This window comes from Sardina pilchardus, chromosome 11 (genome assembly GCF_963854185.1).
Source record: "Sardina pilchardus chromosome 11, fSarPil1.1, whole genome shotgun sequence".
In the NCBI taxonomy this organism is placed as follows: Eukaryota; Metazoa; Chordata; class Actinopteri; order Clupeiformes; family Clupeidae; genus Sardina; species Sardina pilchardus.
Window position 1 is genome coordinate 17089529 of NC_085004.1, and position 14950 is coordinate 17104478.

General features: G+C 46.0%; 1 protein-coding gene across 1 annotated transcript in view; it reads right to left on the bottom strand.

Moving 5' to 3' along the window:
- LOC134095261 (leucine-rich repeat-containing protein 49) overlaps window positions 1–14950 on the bottom strand; it is a 54070-nt gene that overhangs the window by 37109 nt on the left and 2011 nt on the right. Inside the window, exons 5-8 of the mRNA XM_062548712.1 lie at window positions 14339–14444; window positions 13780–13983; window positions 12996–13062; window positions 6677–6820 (exon numbers count right to left, since the gene is read on the bottom strand). Of these exons, the coding sequence (XP_062404696.1) occupies window positions 6677–6820; window positions 12996–13062; window positions 13780–13983; window positions 14339–14444 (521 nt within the window). The remainder of the gene's footprint in view (window positions 1–6676; window positions 6821–12995; window positions 13063–13779; window positions 13984–14338; window positions 14445–14950) is intronic.

Below are 14950 nucleotides of genomic sequence, written 5' to 3' on the forward strand. Positions count from 1 at the left end.
GAGTATTCCCTTGGAATTGCACTCATGACCTTGGCATTGCCTGCAGCCTCCTACACCAGCTTGAGTGTGCTTTCATAGATGCAGTTACTTTTCATTAAGCATTTCATTATCATTTCATTCACCAAAACACCCCCCCCCCCCTCTAGTGAATACATCAACACTACTGCAACATACTTTAGAAGGCATCGATGTTGAGTGGGGTAGTTAGAGGCACAACCGATCAATATCATGACTATTACCAGTATTATGCCGCCCATAGTGCAACTCATTGGAAACAAGTGGGAGCGTCGGCGCTCTGGGTTTTTGTGATGAAATCGCGGTTACACAGAACACAAGTGGATATAATACGGAGTCAAAGCGCGGCTTTGATGGGTATCCAGCAGGCTTGGGCGAGGGGGGTGGGGGGGGGCAATGCTTGTCCAAAGCTTTGCTCTCACACAAATCCCTTCATTAGTGGGAGTCCCCTGAGAACCGATCCAGATGAGTTTCTCCCTAAATTACCAATGTTCTCTTAGTTAGTCCTCTGATCCCCAGACAGAGAGAGAGAGAGAGAAGAGAAAGAGAGAGAGAAAGGGAGAGGGAGATATAGGAAGGAGATTGGAGACAGAGAGAGAGAGAGGGCCAGGGAGAGAGAGAGAGAGGAAAAAGAATGATCATCAGAGAGGAAGAGGAAATTAATGAAAGAATGAAAAGAGTATGAGAGAGAGAGAGAGAGAGAGAGAGACAGAGACAGAGACAGAGACGGAGTGAGAGAGTCCATAAGCCAGTTAAACCAACAGCTGGAGGGCACTGGCGGAGCCAATAGCAGACGAGTAGAGGGAGGAGGCAAAAGCCAGCGGTCGCCCCCCAGCAAGGTCACCTCTGTTATGATTTCAGCTCCTCCAGCACCGATCCCAAAGATGACCTCAGACACGTCCAGTAGCCTCAATCCCCGCGAGTAAGGTGTCCGGCCCCGACGATGACAGCGGTGCGGATGAGAGCGGGCAGCAGAGAGAGCCGCCGGCCCGGCCCAGACACACGCCGCCGCCCAGCTGCTGCCGAGACCAGCGGCCATTACTCAGACCAGCCCGCAGGACCCCAAACAACCCGGCCGGCCGTTAGCGTGCCTCTCTCCCACGCCACCGCCGCCGTGAGATAAACTGTTTATGTCAGGCTTTCGGTCAGCGTTTGCACTCATGGTAATGGGCCCATGAAGGAGGAGGAGGGGGGGGGGGGCTTTGGTGAGTTATTCTGTTAGCTACGAGCGAAGCTGTCAGCTTTTAATGAGAGAAAATGTTGCAAATAAATCCGGCGTGTTTAATTTAGCCGCCACATTTTTTACAGACGGTTAACGAAGCATTCACTCACTCGGAGATTAAAAAAATAAAAATGACACCAGCGCTGTAGCGCCATACTAACAGAGAAGTCTGGCAGCCATCACAATGAGCACAGCTGTATTCTAATAGCTCTAAGGACCATATTCTGCCTCTCTCTCTCCTCTTCTCTCTCTCTCTCCCTCTCTCTGCTTGGGTGACTGTCGTGATGCACAAAGAAGAGAGTGGCACTCCTCCCACCTCGCTCTCTCTCTCTCTCTCTCTCTCTCTCTCTCTCTCTCTCTCTCTGTCCCTCTTTCTCTCTCTCCCTCTCTGCAGACACTCTTTCATCACTCTGACTCAGCCTAAATTTAGCAGCAGCATCTCAGACAGATGGTGATGTCACCTCTCAGCTGATGTGGTGCATGGCCCCAGCCGACCAATCAGAGCACATCAAAGGGAATACGGTTGGTGAGGGGGCGGAGGACTTACTCTGCCTACCATCTTTTCCGTGGCAACGCTTAAGAACTACAGTGGCAAGGTGAGGTTCACCGACTATATCAGACTCCTAGAAGGATACTGCAGCTACAGTATATGCCTCAGGTAATGGGAATCCTATGCAAAATAAACAAAGTATTTGCCCATTTTCTGATGACTGTGCTTGTTTGTGTGTGTCTGTGTGTGTGTGTGTGTGTGTGTGTGTGTGTGTGTGTGTGTGTGTGTGTGTGTGTGTGTGTGTGTGTGTGTGTGTCTGTGTGTCTGTGTGTCTGTGTGTCTGTGTCTGTGTGTGTGTGCCCTCATCTGTGTAACTGTTTGTGTCATTTACACAGACGAGAGCACACACGCAAACACAAATATGCTCACAAATACACACTCACACAAACACAACTATGTTTACAAATACACACACACACACACTTACAATTCACTATCATTGGCAATGACACACTGCTCACAGCAGTAGCAGCAGCAGGAGGAGCAGTGTGCTCACGCCTGACAGCTCTGCAGCCTTTTCCAGCAGACCAGACGCACACACAGCAGAGCAGAGGGCACAAGACAGTAGAGTAGACTGGACATGTCAGGGTCTGCCCCTTCTGTGCCAGTGCCTAAAGGAGTTATTGTGAACAGAGGCCAACTGGGGGGCATGAACAACCACAGGAATGAATGACAAGAGGATTGAAGTCTATACACTGTGCAATGTGTCGATACACATTGTAGTAGAATCATGGCTATGGATTGCTTTTATGACACACAAACACACACACACACACACACACTGTCTCGTACAATACACACATACATACTCACTCACCTAGACATAGCTGGAATAACATCAACAGCAAAACACACACAGCATCATCACTTACACTCAATACTCAATTAATTGGAGAGGAGCCAAAATCCAAATGTGTTACCCCCTTATCCAAGTATAATCAGACGTAACAAAACATGGATCTTGTGTCTCGAGATGTGAAAGAAGCTAAGTGAGCGTGTCGGTGTGAGACTAAGTAAGGGTCATCCACACACCACTTAGGTAGCCACTGCAACCGAGGACACGTCCTGTCAGTGTTCAGATTTAAGTGCAATTTGCCTCTAAAAGCTTCCCTTATTTACATACCCGGCGATCTAAAATGTCTCTTTCACGCTTTCTAGACAAAGTGCCCCCACTCAACCTCTCTCAACACGTCTCTTTTTGTTGGCTCTCTCTGTCAGACACACACTCTCTCGAGAGTCCAGCTGTGTATAAAGCCTACCCTCACTCGCAAGCCCCATCCTGCCGTTTGAAAAACACCACTCAGGACGGTTGTTTATCCTGAAAGCAGAACTTCCACGCATTTGTTACGCCTTCGGAAGCTGCTTCCAGACGACTACTTTGCCTCTCAGCCTCTCACGACTCACGAGGGGCCGAGGCACCTGCAGATTCCTGGGTGCAGCTTTCGCAAAGTGGGCAATCAGCCGGCTGGCACAGAAGCCTTGTAATGAAAAAGAGAGAAGGATGCTGTCAGGGAGGTGTGTGTGTGTGTGTGTGTGTGTGTGTGTGTGTGTGTGGAGGGGGGGGGGGGCTGCGTTTGTTGGTGTAATAAAAAAAAATACTGCATCCTGTCATTAAGTGAGGAAGTCGTTTGGGAGAGAGGAGCGTGAAGAAAGGTGGGCTACGATCCAAGGAGTTTTGTGGTGAAGTTATGAAGTTGTTTTTAAAAATTGCCATGCATCATCACAAGTGTAGGTGTGAGCATGTGTGAGTGTGCCTGTCTGAACATGATGTGCGTGTTTACTGAGCCTGGATTGGCCATTTAAGGGTGCCTTAAGAGTTTTGATCTTAACATGAAGACAACCACCAAACCTCAAGACTCACTTGGTAAATCATTCTTGCTTTCAAAACGGCAATACGCTCCTTGTTTAGCATGCACACACACTACAGAAGTGTGAGAGAGGGAAAGGAAGAGAGGGAGAGAGAAGAAAGAAAGAAAGAGAAAGAGAGAAGCAGCTGCCCCAGAGCCGCGAGTGAAATGACAGACACAGCAGCAACATCTGCGAGCATCTGGGAAACACACACACACACACACACACACACACACACACACACACAAACATTAAGTGAGAGGGAAGGGAAAGCAGGATATGCTAGCAGAAGCATGCCAATTACCCTGGCACAACTCTAGCAGTGCCACACAGGCAAGAGGTTGGACAGAGAGGCAGGGGCCACAGAAGGGGCTGTTGGAGTGATGGAGTCTTTCATCACCACAGTCTGAGGCTCTTGAGGAAGTCATTTTAAGGTACTGGTATATGGTGGCAACATAATGTGACCAATTATGAGTCAGTTCACTGTCAAAGTAGTCAAGTCAAGTCACATTTATTTACATAGAATATTTCAGACACAAGGGTCCTTCAAGGTGCTTTATACGAATATATAATATGGAGTTATATACAAAATATCTGCATATAGCATTAGGTTGTGTTTTGTCTTACACACTGTTTCGGTAAGGGGGTTATTCATCCCAAGAAGAGCTACTGATTCTGAGACAAGAAGTGGCCTTCAGTTGAGCTCAGCCTAGTGGGGCCACTAAAGCTGCTGAGTCTTCTGCAGGCTCCCAGGCTCTTTGCCCGGTGTGTGTGTGTGTGTGTGTGTGTGTGTGTGTGTGTGTGTGTGTGTGTGTGTGTGTGTGTGTGTGTGTGTGTGTGTGTGTGTGTGTGTGTGTGTGTGTGTGTGTGTGTGTGTGTATGTGTGTGTGTGTGTGTCTGTGTGTGTCTGTGTGTGGGTGTGTGTGTGTCTGGGTGTCTGTGTGTCTGTGTGTGTGTGTGTGTGTGTGTGTGTGTGTGTGTGTGTGTGTGTGTGTGTGTGTCTGTGTGTCTGTGTGTGTGTCTGTGTGTGTGTGTGTGTGTGTCTGTGTGTGTGTCTGTGTGTGTGTGTGTGTGTGTGTGTGTCTGTGTGTGTGTTCTGTGTCTGTCCCTGTGTCTGAGAGAGAGAGAGAGAGAGAGAGAGAGAGAGAGAGAGAGAGAGAGAGAGAGAGAGAGAGAGATAGAGAGAGAGAGTCTCTCTATGTGTTGGCCCTCTGGTGAATCCTGGGGGAAGCTCACTTTTCCCTTCTCCTGAAGTAGCAGATAATGATGTATTGTTTTGTGTGCAGGTGAGAATGAGCAGTGAGCAAGGGTGCCTAATTAAGAGGCAAACAGGTGCTCTGAGACACACAGTCATCTGTTTCGTTCGCTGTTTTGAGGCCAAAGGCTTGGCATTCTATCAACAGCTCAAAGCACCACTGCTTGAAGCTTGCATCAGTAAAAAGCTGTTGTGCTGGTATGTTTCTGTATGCTATAGACCGTTTCATGAGTTCCATTATCAGCATCATAGATGTTCCCACAAGGTTTCCGTTTCAACATTCCATATGTTCTTGCAAAAACGTTTTGCACACCTCGCTGGTAGGTGTATTGGAGATGACCAAGTCAGGTCACAGATAGGTTTCAGTCTGAAACGTTGTTAATAAAAGAAGTAACCTGCGAAATGGTCAGTGTGCGGGATTTTTTTCTATGTTCCAAACATTCCATATGTTATCTTACAGTTTTTCTCGATTGTTAACACACATTTTCTGAAAGCATGCCTCATATTCTCAGAACTCTACACACAAATCCAAAACAACACACACAATGGGCAAAACTCCACAATTCTCCCTCAAAATGACACTTTACCTTCAAAACAATGCAATTTCTCCTCAAAATGCTCTTTTGTTCTCAAGAGATACACACAAACCATCATATATCAAGACATTTATAAGGACCAGTTGAACACTGATATGCTCAGTATAAAACACTGCGATGAATTGAAAACACTTCTTCTCCATTCATTATAATGACTTGGGCCTATTTTTGTTCAGTGTTACACTACAAACAGTACTACAAACAGTAGATAAGCTGATACAGTAAGTTGATATGCTTACCCTATCAATATTTTGAAATATCTCATTGTTTTCTATTATTTTTCTTTGTATTTGCCGTAATGTTATGCCGTTTTTTGTAGGACAATGCTCATGATTTCAGTTTCCTGTTCAGGAGACAGAAGCCCTTGTGTTGGTAATCTTTCGGCTGCCAAACAAATAGTAAAATACTGTAAACTGTGTAGGAATACAAAGTAGGATTACTTTCCCCAAATACTTGAAATATACTTTATTTTTACAGTCCTACAGAACAGCCCACAGGCAATACTGTACTACTGTGCTCATTGAGCTGTATTGTACTGTCCGGTACTGTACTGTATTGATACGCAGCACTGCAATGTTCTAGTGGCTCGGATCTCATCAGAGATTACGGTCCTTGGCCTCCCCATCCTCCTCCTCTTACTGTACTCTCACTCCTCTGGCTCTGCCTCTGCCTATACTACTACTGTAATACTAAAGCTCTGATTGCTAATTGTAAGACTGTGTGACAGGAGTTTGCCCATCTGATGAGTCAGTGTGCATGGTAGAGCAGTTAGCTTTAGAATTTGAATGGCAGTGTGTTCTTTGTGAAAACAGGAGATTTTCTTCATGAAAATTGTGTCCAATGCACAGAATTGTGTGTAGTGTTTTGAAAACAGTGTGTTATAGAACTGCAATTTGAGTGTAAAGCAGAAATTGTGCTTATAGTTCAGCAGAATCGGTTCAGGAGGTTGGTGCATGAGCTACATATTATGAGAATTGTGTATCAAGTACCAGAAATTGTGTGTAAACAATTGAGAAAAACTGTAATGCAGCAGAAGCTGTTTGGGAACAGCAGTTTGATCTTCTTGTTGAAAGGGACTATACTGATACAGTGGGGCCATGTGGAACTGACAGTGGGTGGAGATAGATGGCTAAAATGATGAGGTAAGTCACACAATACAGATCATCCTCACCAGATAAACAACTACTCACCACAGAGGAGATGGAGTTCCGTTTCAGATTGAGCTCCATCAGCGAGTCCAGACCCTGAAGCCCCTCCAGCCTAGAAATGCGGTTCCCTGCCAAGTTCAGAACCCGCAGCTCCGACAAGTGAGACAAGTTCTCCATCTGAGAGATCTAGGAGAAATGCAGGTCAAGTTAGATCGCAAAACGTTCACTTACCATTTTTATTTTATTTTTATTTATTTCTATTTTTTTTATGTCTTTACTTTTTTAAGATAACGCATTTCTAGCTACGATGCTTTCCTTAAAAAAAGAGACACCACCCTTGCCAAGACTTTGCTTTCATCACTATTGATACTGGGCACACAGCCACTATCTCCTGCATCCAATTCTTAAAATACTTCTCCCATTTATTACCTGTTTTCACAGCTTGAGAGCAGTCACTGAACACTGAAATCACACACACACACACACACACATATACACATGCACGCACACACACATACACACACACACACACACACACACACACACACACATACACACACACGCACACACACACACAGACACACTGCAGGTGCGTCAATAGCACCTGTGGCTCTTAACCTTACATAAGGCCAAAGTTTTGACACATTCCATGTGAAGAGGTGGCCATTAAGGAAACCCTTGTTTGCATTGGGATGGGCCCCTTTGTGTAAAGGCATCACCGTTCAGTTCAGGTAATCCGCCCTTCCGACCTGAGAGGAGGTCACAGAGTGCAGGTTATGTGTGTGTGTGTGTGTGTGTGTGTGTGTGTGTGCCTGTGTGTTTACATGTGTCAATATGTGCAAATAAATAGGTCTGTCTGTGAATGCTAGCGTGTGTGTCTTTGCCTGGATCTGCATCTGAGTGTGAAAGAGCAATGTGTGAACAATTTGTGAACAAAAGTGTTTTTATCTATCTGAGGATTGTTAATAAGTGAGTGTGAAATTCTCCCTGTGTAGGTGTGGCAAAATGTGTGTGAGTGTATTGTGCACGAGTGAGTCTCGGGTGTCAATGTGAGTGTACTGCGTATGCAAGAGGAGCAGTAATATGAATGGGGTTCTGCTTTCACAGGGAAACCAGGGAAAATACTGGAGGCATTGGAGCGCATATGGGTCCTTCACAGACAAACACGCCAGCTGTGCTTTGGCCAGGGGGGACGACTACAGGATGTCCTCCGAAGGTCAGCTGGAGGTCAAAAGCTAAAGACCTCATTATAGTGCCAGCAGAACCAAAGCGCAGTCGTACACGTGTGCTCTCACGCAGTCTTACCCAACCACGACTGTTACTGTCCTCTTTGTCCGTGTGAAAGCCACATGTATAGTTCCAAGCACAAGGGTAAATAGCATCAGGAGATGCCAGCAAGACAATCATGTCTCATTTTAACACAATCAGGCAAACCCTCAAAATAGTATTCATTCACAACATGTCAACATGTCTGAGTAAATACAGGAAAAACAATACACAAATAATCCTACAAAAGAGACATAATATTAGAAGATTTTGCGGTGTCTTCACCAGTACCATTATAAACAGCAGGGTCTTTTTAATGTCGTGACTGTCCTCTGACACAAATTGCTACTCTTTTCGAATGCCAGCTGGAGGTACAGATTTGGCCATTACCCTGTCTTCCCAATGCAAAAACATTTGCCTGTGCAGATAATCACAATTTCTACTTAGACATGAAAATATGCCTATCAGCCGGCCAGACAGCTTATGTCATGCCGTCTGAGTCCTTCCTGTTTTCTGAGCGCTATTCTATCAAGACAGTACAAAATATTCTTGCCCTACCTAATTAGTATTTTCACAATTTTCATACGCCGCTGCATATTTCATGGCTTGGAATCTCTTAGCACTAGAACTTGCAAGTACATTCTCTAGTCATTTTAGATGTGCATCTAGTTGATAATTTTACACTGCAATATTTTATACACTATACGTTAAATGTCACGTGACTAAGTGACTACGTATTTTTCTGTGCCACACCTGCTGGAGTGACTGTGCTACTGCACATAACAGCACAAACTGGTCACCACTCGTGTGCTGTATGCTCACTGCTATACACCTGCACTGGATCCTTCTGTGAAAGAGAGAGAGTGAATCACACAAGATTCTACCCATGGTTCCACTCTCCACCAGCCTTTCTCCCGGTCACTCTCACAGGCAGGCTACTACATCGGGCATGTAACTGAAGCGTTCCGTTCGTGTTGTGTCTGACGTTTGGAAAAAATAGGCCAGTCTTCAAAAACGATATTTACAATATGCGAACTGATAACCAATGTTGCAGTATTGATGCTACGACTAACCTGACCTATGGCAAAGGTCAGGTAGTCCGCTGAATCTATGGCAACTCTGTGATGCACCTGCACACACTCCATTTAAACTCCATTTAAAAGGGTCTTTCTGTTGGAACTGTGCACACACAGAGAGATGCACAGTCTGGTCCTGTGACAACCCCAGAGAGACATGTCCCACGACTAGCTCCAAAAGAACAGCGCAACAGTCTGGTGGGAACAGCCTAGTGGGCGGTCAACTGGGACGCCAGTTCTGAAGTCTGTCAACACCCCCTCTTGATGCCACTCTTTGGTTGTTGTTGCTGTTAGCACCATACCCACCAAAGTCCGGCAGTGTCCACAAAATTCTCCTTCCCCCGCCAGTCACCTACTGATATGAGATGGACAGAGCCGAAATGAGACCAGTTCTATCACTTCCCTTTGTTTAGCTTTGGGGGATGTCCAGTCTAGTTTCGGCGAGGCACGTCCGAGCTAAAGCTACGCCACAGCAGACGCTTCACCTCTCGTCAGTCCCACTGGAGCCACTCCAGCCCTAACAACAGCATCAGTGCAGCGCAGTGCAGAGAGCCTTCCTCCATCCCCGTGTGCTCCACCAACCCCACCTCGGCACACCTCCAACCCAGATCTGGCCCACCTGCCTCTCACCCCCACCTGATCCCCAGGTTGTGTGAGAGGGCGAGCCCCAGTCAGGTGCACTCCTGCTGGGCCTGTGCTGCAGTGAGCCGGGGGCCAGATCCAGTTCCAGTTCCAGAACCATCCGGCTTTTGGCCCCACCCCTGCTCCAGCGGTGTTGCTGTTGGCGTGGTGATCGGGGCCAAAGGGACGAGGGGAGACAAACACATGATGTTTTGACTATTGATGGAGGGACGGAGAAAAGAAGAGTGAGGTAATGTTCCAGTTTTCTCTCTTGTGCTCTCTCACTCTTTTACACACACACACACACACACACACACACACACAAAGAGATACACACACAGACACAGCCACACACTCATGCGCGCGCACACACACACACACACACACACACACACACACACACACACACACACACACACTCACACTCACACTCACACACACACTCACACACACACACACACACACACACACACACAGTCACACACACACACACACACACACAGGGTCATCTCTGTGTTCAGGTCCATCTCATAATGAACTCTATTATTTAATACAGAAAACATAAACAGTCTAACTGTAACCTTTCACTGGATCTCAGTATTTGCTACTGTGTTCAAACAAAAGACTCTCTATACTGTTATCACACTTGCTACGCCACTCAGAGTCTTTGAAAAAACACACTACTGTACTTTTGGCTGCCAGCTATTTACACTGACCACTGCAGAATCTTAAATTTCCACCAGCTGTTCTTTGTTTGTGTTGGACTCAAACTAATTTGCATTTCGCCTTCGGACGAAGCGTCTGCTTAGTGACTGGAAATGAATGGATTCGCCTTGCTTTTTCTCACATCCACATCTGCTTGTCTATCTCTCTGTTTCTCTCTCTCTCTCTCTCTCACACACACACACACACACACACACACACACACACACACACACACACACACACACTCTCACTTACTCACGCATGCACTCTCAACCAGTCATCATCCCGAGGCTGTGTGTTTTCTAATGAGAAAACCAACCAACTCGGATGAGAAAACCATTCACTTCTCCTTTGATCCACTGACTGATCAAACAGTGTCACCCTAACCTCAACCCACCCCACCCATCTCTTTCACACTCCAACAATCTCTCATCAGATCAGATTGGAAAATTGTACCCAGAAAAAAAAAAGAACGTTTTTTTTTTTTTTACAAGCTTGAGTTACAAATTGCTGTGGTGTGGCTTCCGTTGGGGCAGGTCAAAGCATCCCAAATATGCCACAGTGGTTATCTCTATTATCACTTAATTCAGCAGGCATTCTTGGCTGACCAGGGCTATCGGATGAACCAAATGCCTGTGTTTATGGTTTATTTATGGCCTTAGGTCAGGATGCTGAACACCTGGAAAGCAAATTGACATCTGAGTCCATGTTGCCTTATTAATAATGGCATTTATGGAAGTAAACAAGGTAGGAAAGTCTCTCTCTCTCTCTCTCTCTCTCTCTTTCTCTCTTTCCTTCCTCTCTGGCTCTCTCTGTTTCTCTGACTGAACCGTATTACACCAACTCCAGAACAGAGCTACTGTAGTATTTGATAGGGCCGATGCTACACTCAGCCATTCCAATCAGCATTTCTCCCCCACATAGCTACAGTTCCGTGTCGGTTTATGCTTTCTATTTGTGGTCTTCTTTGCACCAGGATAAAGCTCCTGGGAGAGAGTAAGCCTTTCAAGTGGAGAAGAAAGGAGGAGGAATGAGAGAGAGATATAGAGAGAAAGACAGAAAAAGACAGACTAAAAATAGACACAACAGAAAGAAATAGATGGAGAGTAAAGAAAAAAGCTCCCAGAAATTAACAAACAGTGAGGTTACACAATTAATTGAGCGGAGAGGTAAATGTAATGAACGCCCAGTAAGTTGTGTGATTGCAAACTAAACCCCAGTGACTTTTGGTCAGTGATATCAACAGTCATACTCAACATAAATGGGTGTCACCACAAAGAGGAATGAAGCAAAAAGACAAAAAGGGTCATGTACGGCCACTAATGACTAAGCAGTAGGAAGTTAACTCAGGGCACGGCTTCGAGTGAGTGAGATGTCACATTTCTCATGCTTTACTTTTTTCCCTCTTGAAAATAATCCATCTTTACACTGCTGCTACACAACAGCACCGCCATAAAACAAAAATGAAAAAAAAAAAAGCAGACTAAAACAGAAATGTTCGAAAGGCTTTCAGACGCTCTCCGCTGGCCATTAATTCTACCACAGGTAATGATAAACACCACTTCTGTCAACAGGCACGCTGCACGTCAATCAAAAGCCCATCGGCCCACCTCAGCGCTCGCCGCTGAACCTTCATGGGACGAGTTGAATTACACACTTGTCATTCTCCATGGTGGAGGTCTGAGAGTCGTCTCTGTGTGAAAACCATAAATGTAATCATCTGGTCTGGGCTTAAAAGGCTTCCCACTGAGCACGGGGTTTTGCAGATGGATATGCTTACATCTTTACCATAAGTTTCTTTCGTGACAGTAAGGTATTCTGGGAAAGTTCCAGACAACCATGAGGAGGAGTGAGAGAGAGAGAGAGAGTGAGAGTGAGAGAGAGTGAAGAAACAGACGGACAGGCAGAGGTAAAGAGAGGAGTCACTGAAGAAGAGAAGATAATGCAGGGAGATCAAAGGGATAGGGGACAGAGAAGAGAAGAAAACAGATCAATAAAAAGAGAAAGAAAGAAAGAAAGAAAGAGAAGCAAAAACAATACACAAAAACATGATATTCCAAATGATATTAATATCCAATAAATGGAGCAAAAATAGACAGACAGGGGGCATTAAGGCCAAACAGTGGGGGTGGGCACTGCCAGCGCCTGGGCCTCCTCTCATTGTGCATTCTGCTCCATGCCAGCGCAGAGTGGAGTCGGCTGGCACCCGATACCCGCGGCCTCCCATTTCGGGTCTGCTTCGAACGGAGCCCCTGCAGTTCACAGCACGTCGCTCTGCCAGGGACGCCATCGGGCACTAGGCCCATCAGGCCACCTCACCACACGCACCCATGAGAGAGAAACCAGGTTTTTTTTTTTCTGGAACTGAACAGGCGCCTAACCGGCCTGGGGGTGCGGGGGACATGGGCGACTGACGTAGGCCTGCCTCAACAAACAGGCAGTGAGGGGGAGGTGGTGGCACCCACAGTGAAACTGGCACTGGGACATAGACAGCTCACATCCAGCAATTAGTGTGTGTGTGTGTGTGTGTGTGTGTGTGTGTGTGTGTGTGTGTGTGTGTGTGTGTGTGTGTGTGTGTGTGTCAGACAGAAAGAAAGATACTTAGAAAGTGGGTAGCCGGAGTAAATGACCACATGATGTATATCACCCATGAGTGAACAAGTGTTCAAAGAGAGAGAGAAAAGAAACCACACCTGATTATTGTGCATGTCCAGTACATCAAGTTTGGCCAGGTTGTCCAAGTGGCATATTCTTTGAATCCTGAAAAAAAAAAACATTTTATTGGATATTATAGTTAGTTACGTGACTATAATAGGGACTTCTGTAGACTCTACAAAACATCTGACCCATGTGATCTGCACTGGAGTCATGAGATACTCCGTTAGACTGCCGGTCCTGGTCAGTATTGGACTTATTAACGATTGCCTGAGTGATACCCAACTAAAAAGCACCTGTGGTATGCTTTGAATCCAGGGCCCCTTTGAAGGGGAAAATGTCACTCTCAAACGCTCCGCAAATAGACGCCGACACGCACATCAGGGTTGCATTGAAAACAATGAAATGCAATGTGATCAAATGTTGAAAGAGGAGTGCGTTGCATTCATGTCGGTGCCCATGTGCATAGCACTTAAAAGAGACAGGGACAATGGCAGACATTAGTCATCAGACCCCTGCTGTTCACAGGGTGATTTGTGACTTTAATTTTCCCCAAAAAGGTCATTTGTCAAGCAAGGGACGTTTTTAAGTGCACCAACAGATGCGAACCCAAGTCCCTGACTACCACTGGTGGTTCAGAGTGAAATTGAGTTTAAAATGTTAACATGAGCTATTTTCTACATGCATTCGAATACTGCAGTCAAAATGATGCACAAGTGAAGTTATAGACACTTCATATTTAATAGTCACACACATTCTTTCATCCACTCCCTCTATCTCTCTCACTCTCTCTCTCTCTCTCACACACACACACACACACACCTGTTTTTCCCCAGCATGAGTACCCTAAGCGACACGAGACAGGCGATGCCAGTGAGGTCGGAGATGTGGTTGTCGTACAGGTCCAGGAAGACCAGACGTCTCAGCGGCTCCAGGCTGTGAACACGGGTCAGCAGGTTGTGCTGGAGATTCAGTAGTCGCAGCTTCTCCAGACCAACCACTGGGGGGCACTCTACCAGTCCACGCCTTAAGGAGTAAGGGAGTAGGGAGAAAAACACCCTGTGCTTTCATATACTTACAAACAAATGCTGGCACCGTATTAAAGTGTAATACTTTTACATCTATCTGGTCTGGCATGAGCAATCCATAAATCTTCTCAAACTGCACATGCGCACACATCTGTTTATGTGTGCTTCAGCACATGCTGTTGCCCTGTAATAGGTCATTATTGCCACCTGCTGGCTAATACTTATAATTACAAATTTGACATATGATGACCTTTTCATGTGACATTCAGAAATGCGCGTCTCCCCTGCATAACAAAACGCTCAGCATCAGCCAAACCACTTACCCCCGCAGGGCAGACATTTCTGGAGCTCACCTGTCCAAATCCAGACGCTCCGTTCCACAGTCGTCACGGGAACGGAAAGCGATGGGGAAGCCAGGCAGGGAGCTGTCCAATGCCGCCGCAGCCGCCGTCGACTCTCCTGGCAGAGACGCATATCTTTGTGTGAGCAGCGCTCACAGCAAGCAACACACTATTTTCAGTAACATGACAGGGCCCAAGTATGGAAGCGGAATACTGACTAAATCCTTCGGCTCAGCATACAGTTTCCTTGTACTGCGATACAGTGACAGATGGAAACACGGAACACAGACGCTCTTCGTGACCAGCACACAAATGAGATGCATTGATATCTCCACAGTGCTGAGTCTTTGACTCTGCTCTGGGATATTTCTTGAAAGAAAGCAAGTTTTTGATATCCAAGGAGAAGGAAAAAAAGTTCATCACATAGCGATGAAACGCATAAATGGGGGTTAACTGGGAATCTACTACTGCCAGAAACTGAAGCCTTTATCTTGTGAGAGATATTATTAGAGGCTAACCTGTTGTCAGTGATGAGAGGCATTTTAGCTGTAAGAATTTCCACCCAGGCAGGAAGAGGAGCTTATGGATTAAATTTAAGAACATTTTAAGCTGTGGGACTAGGTA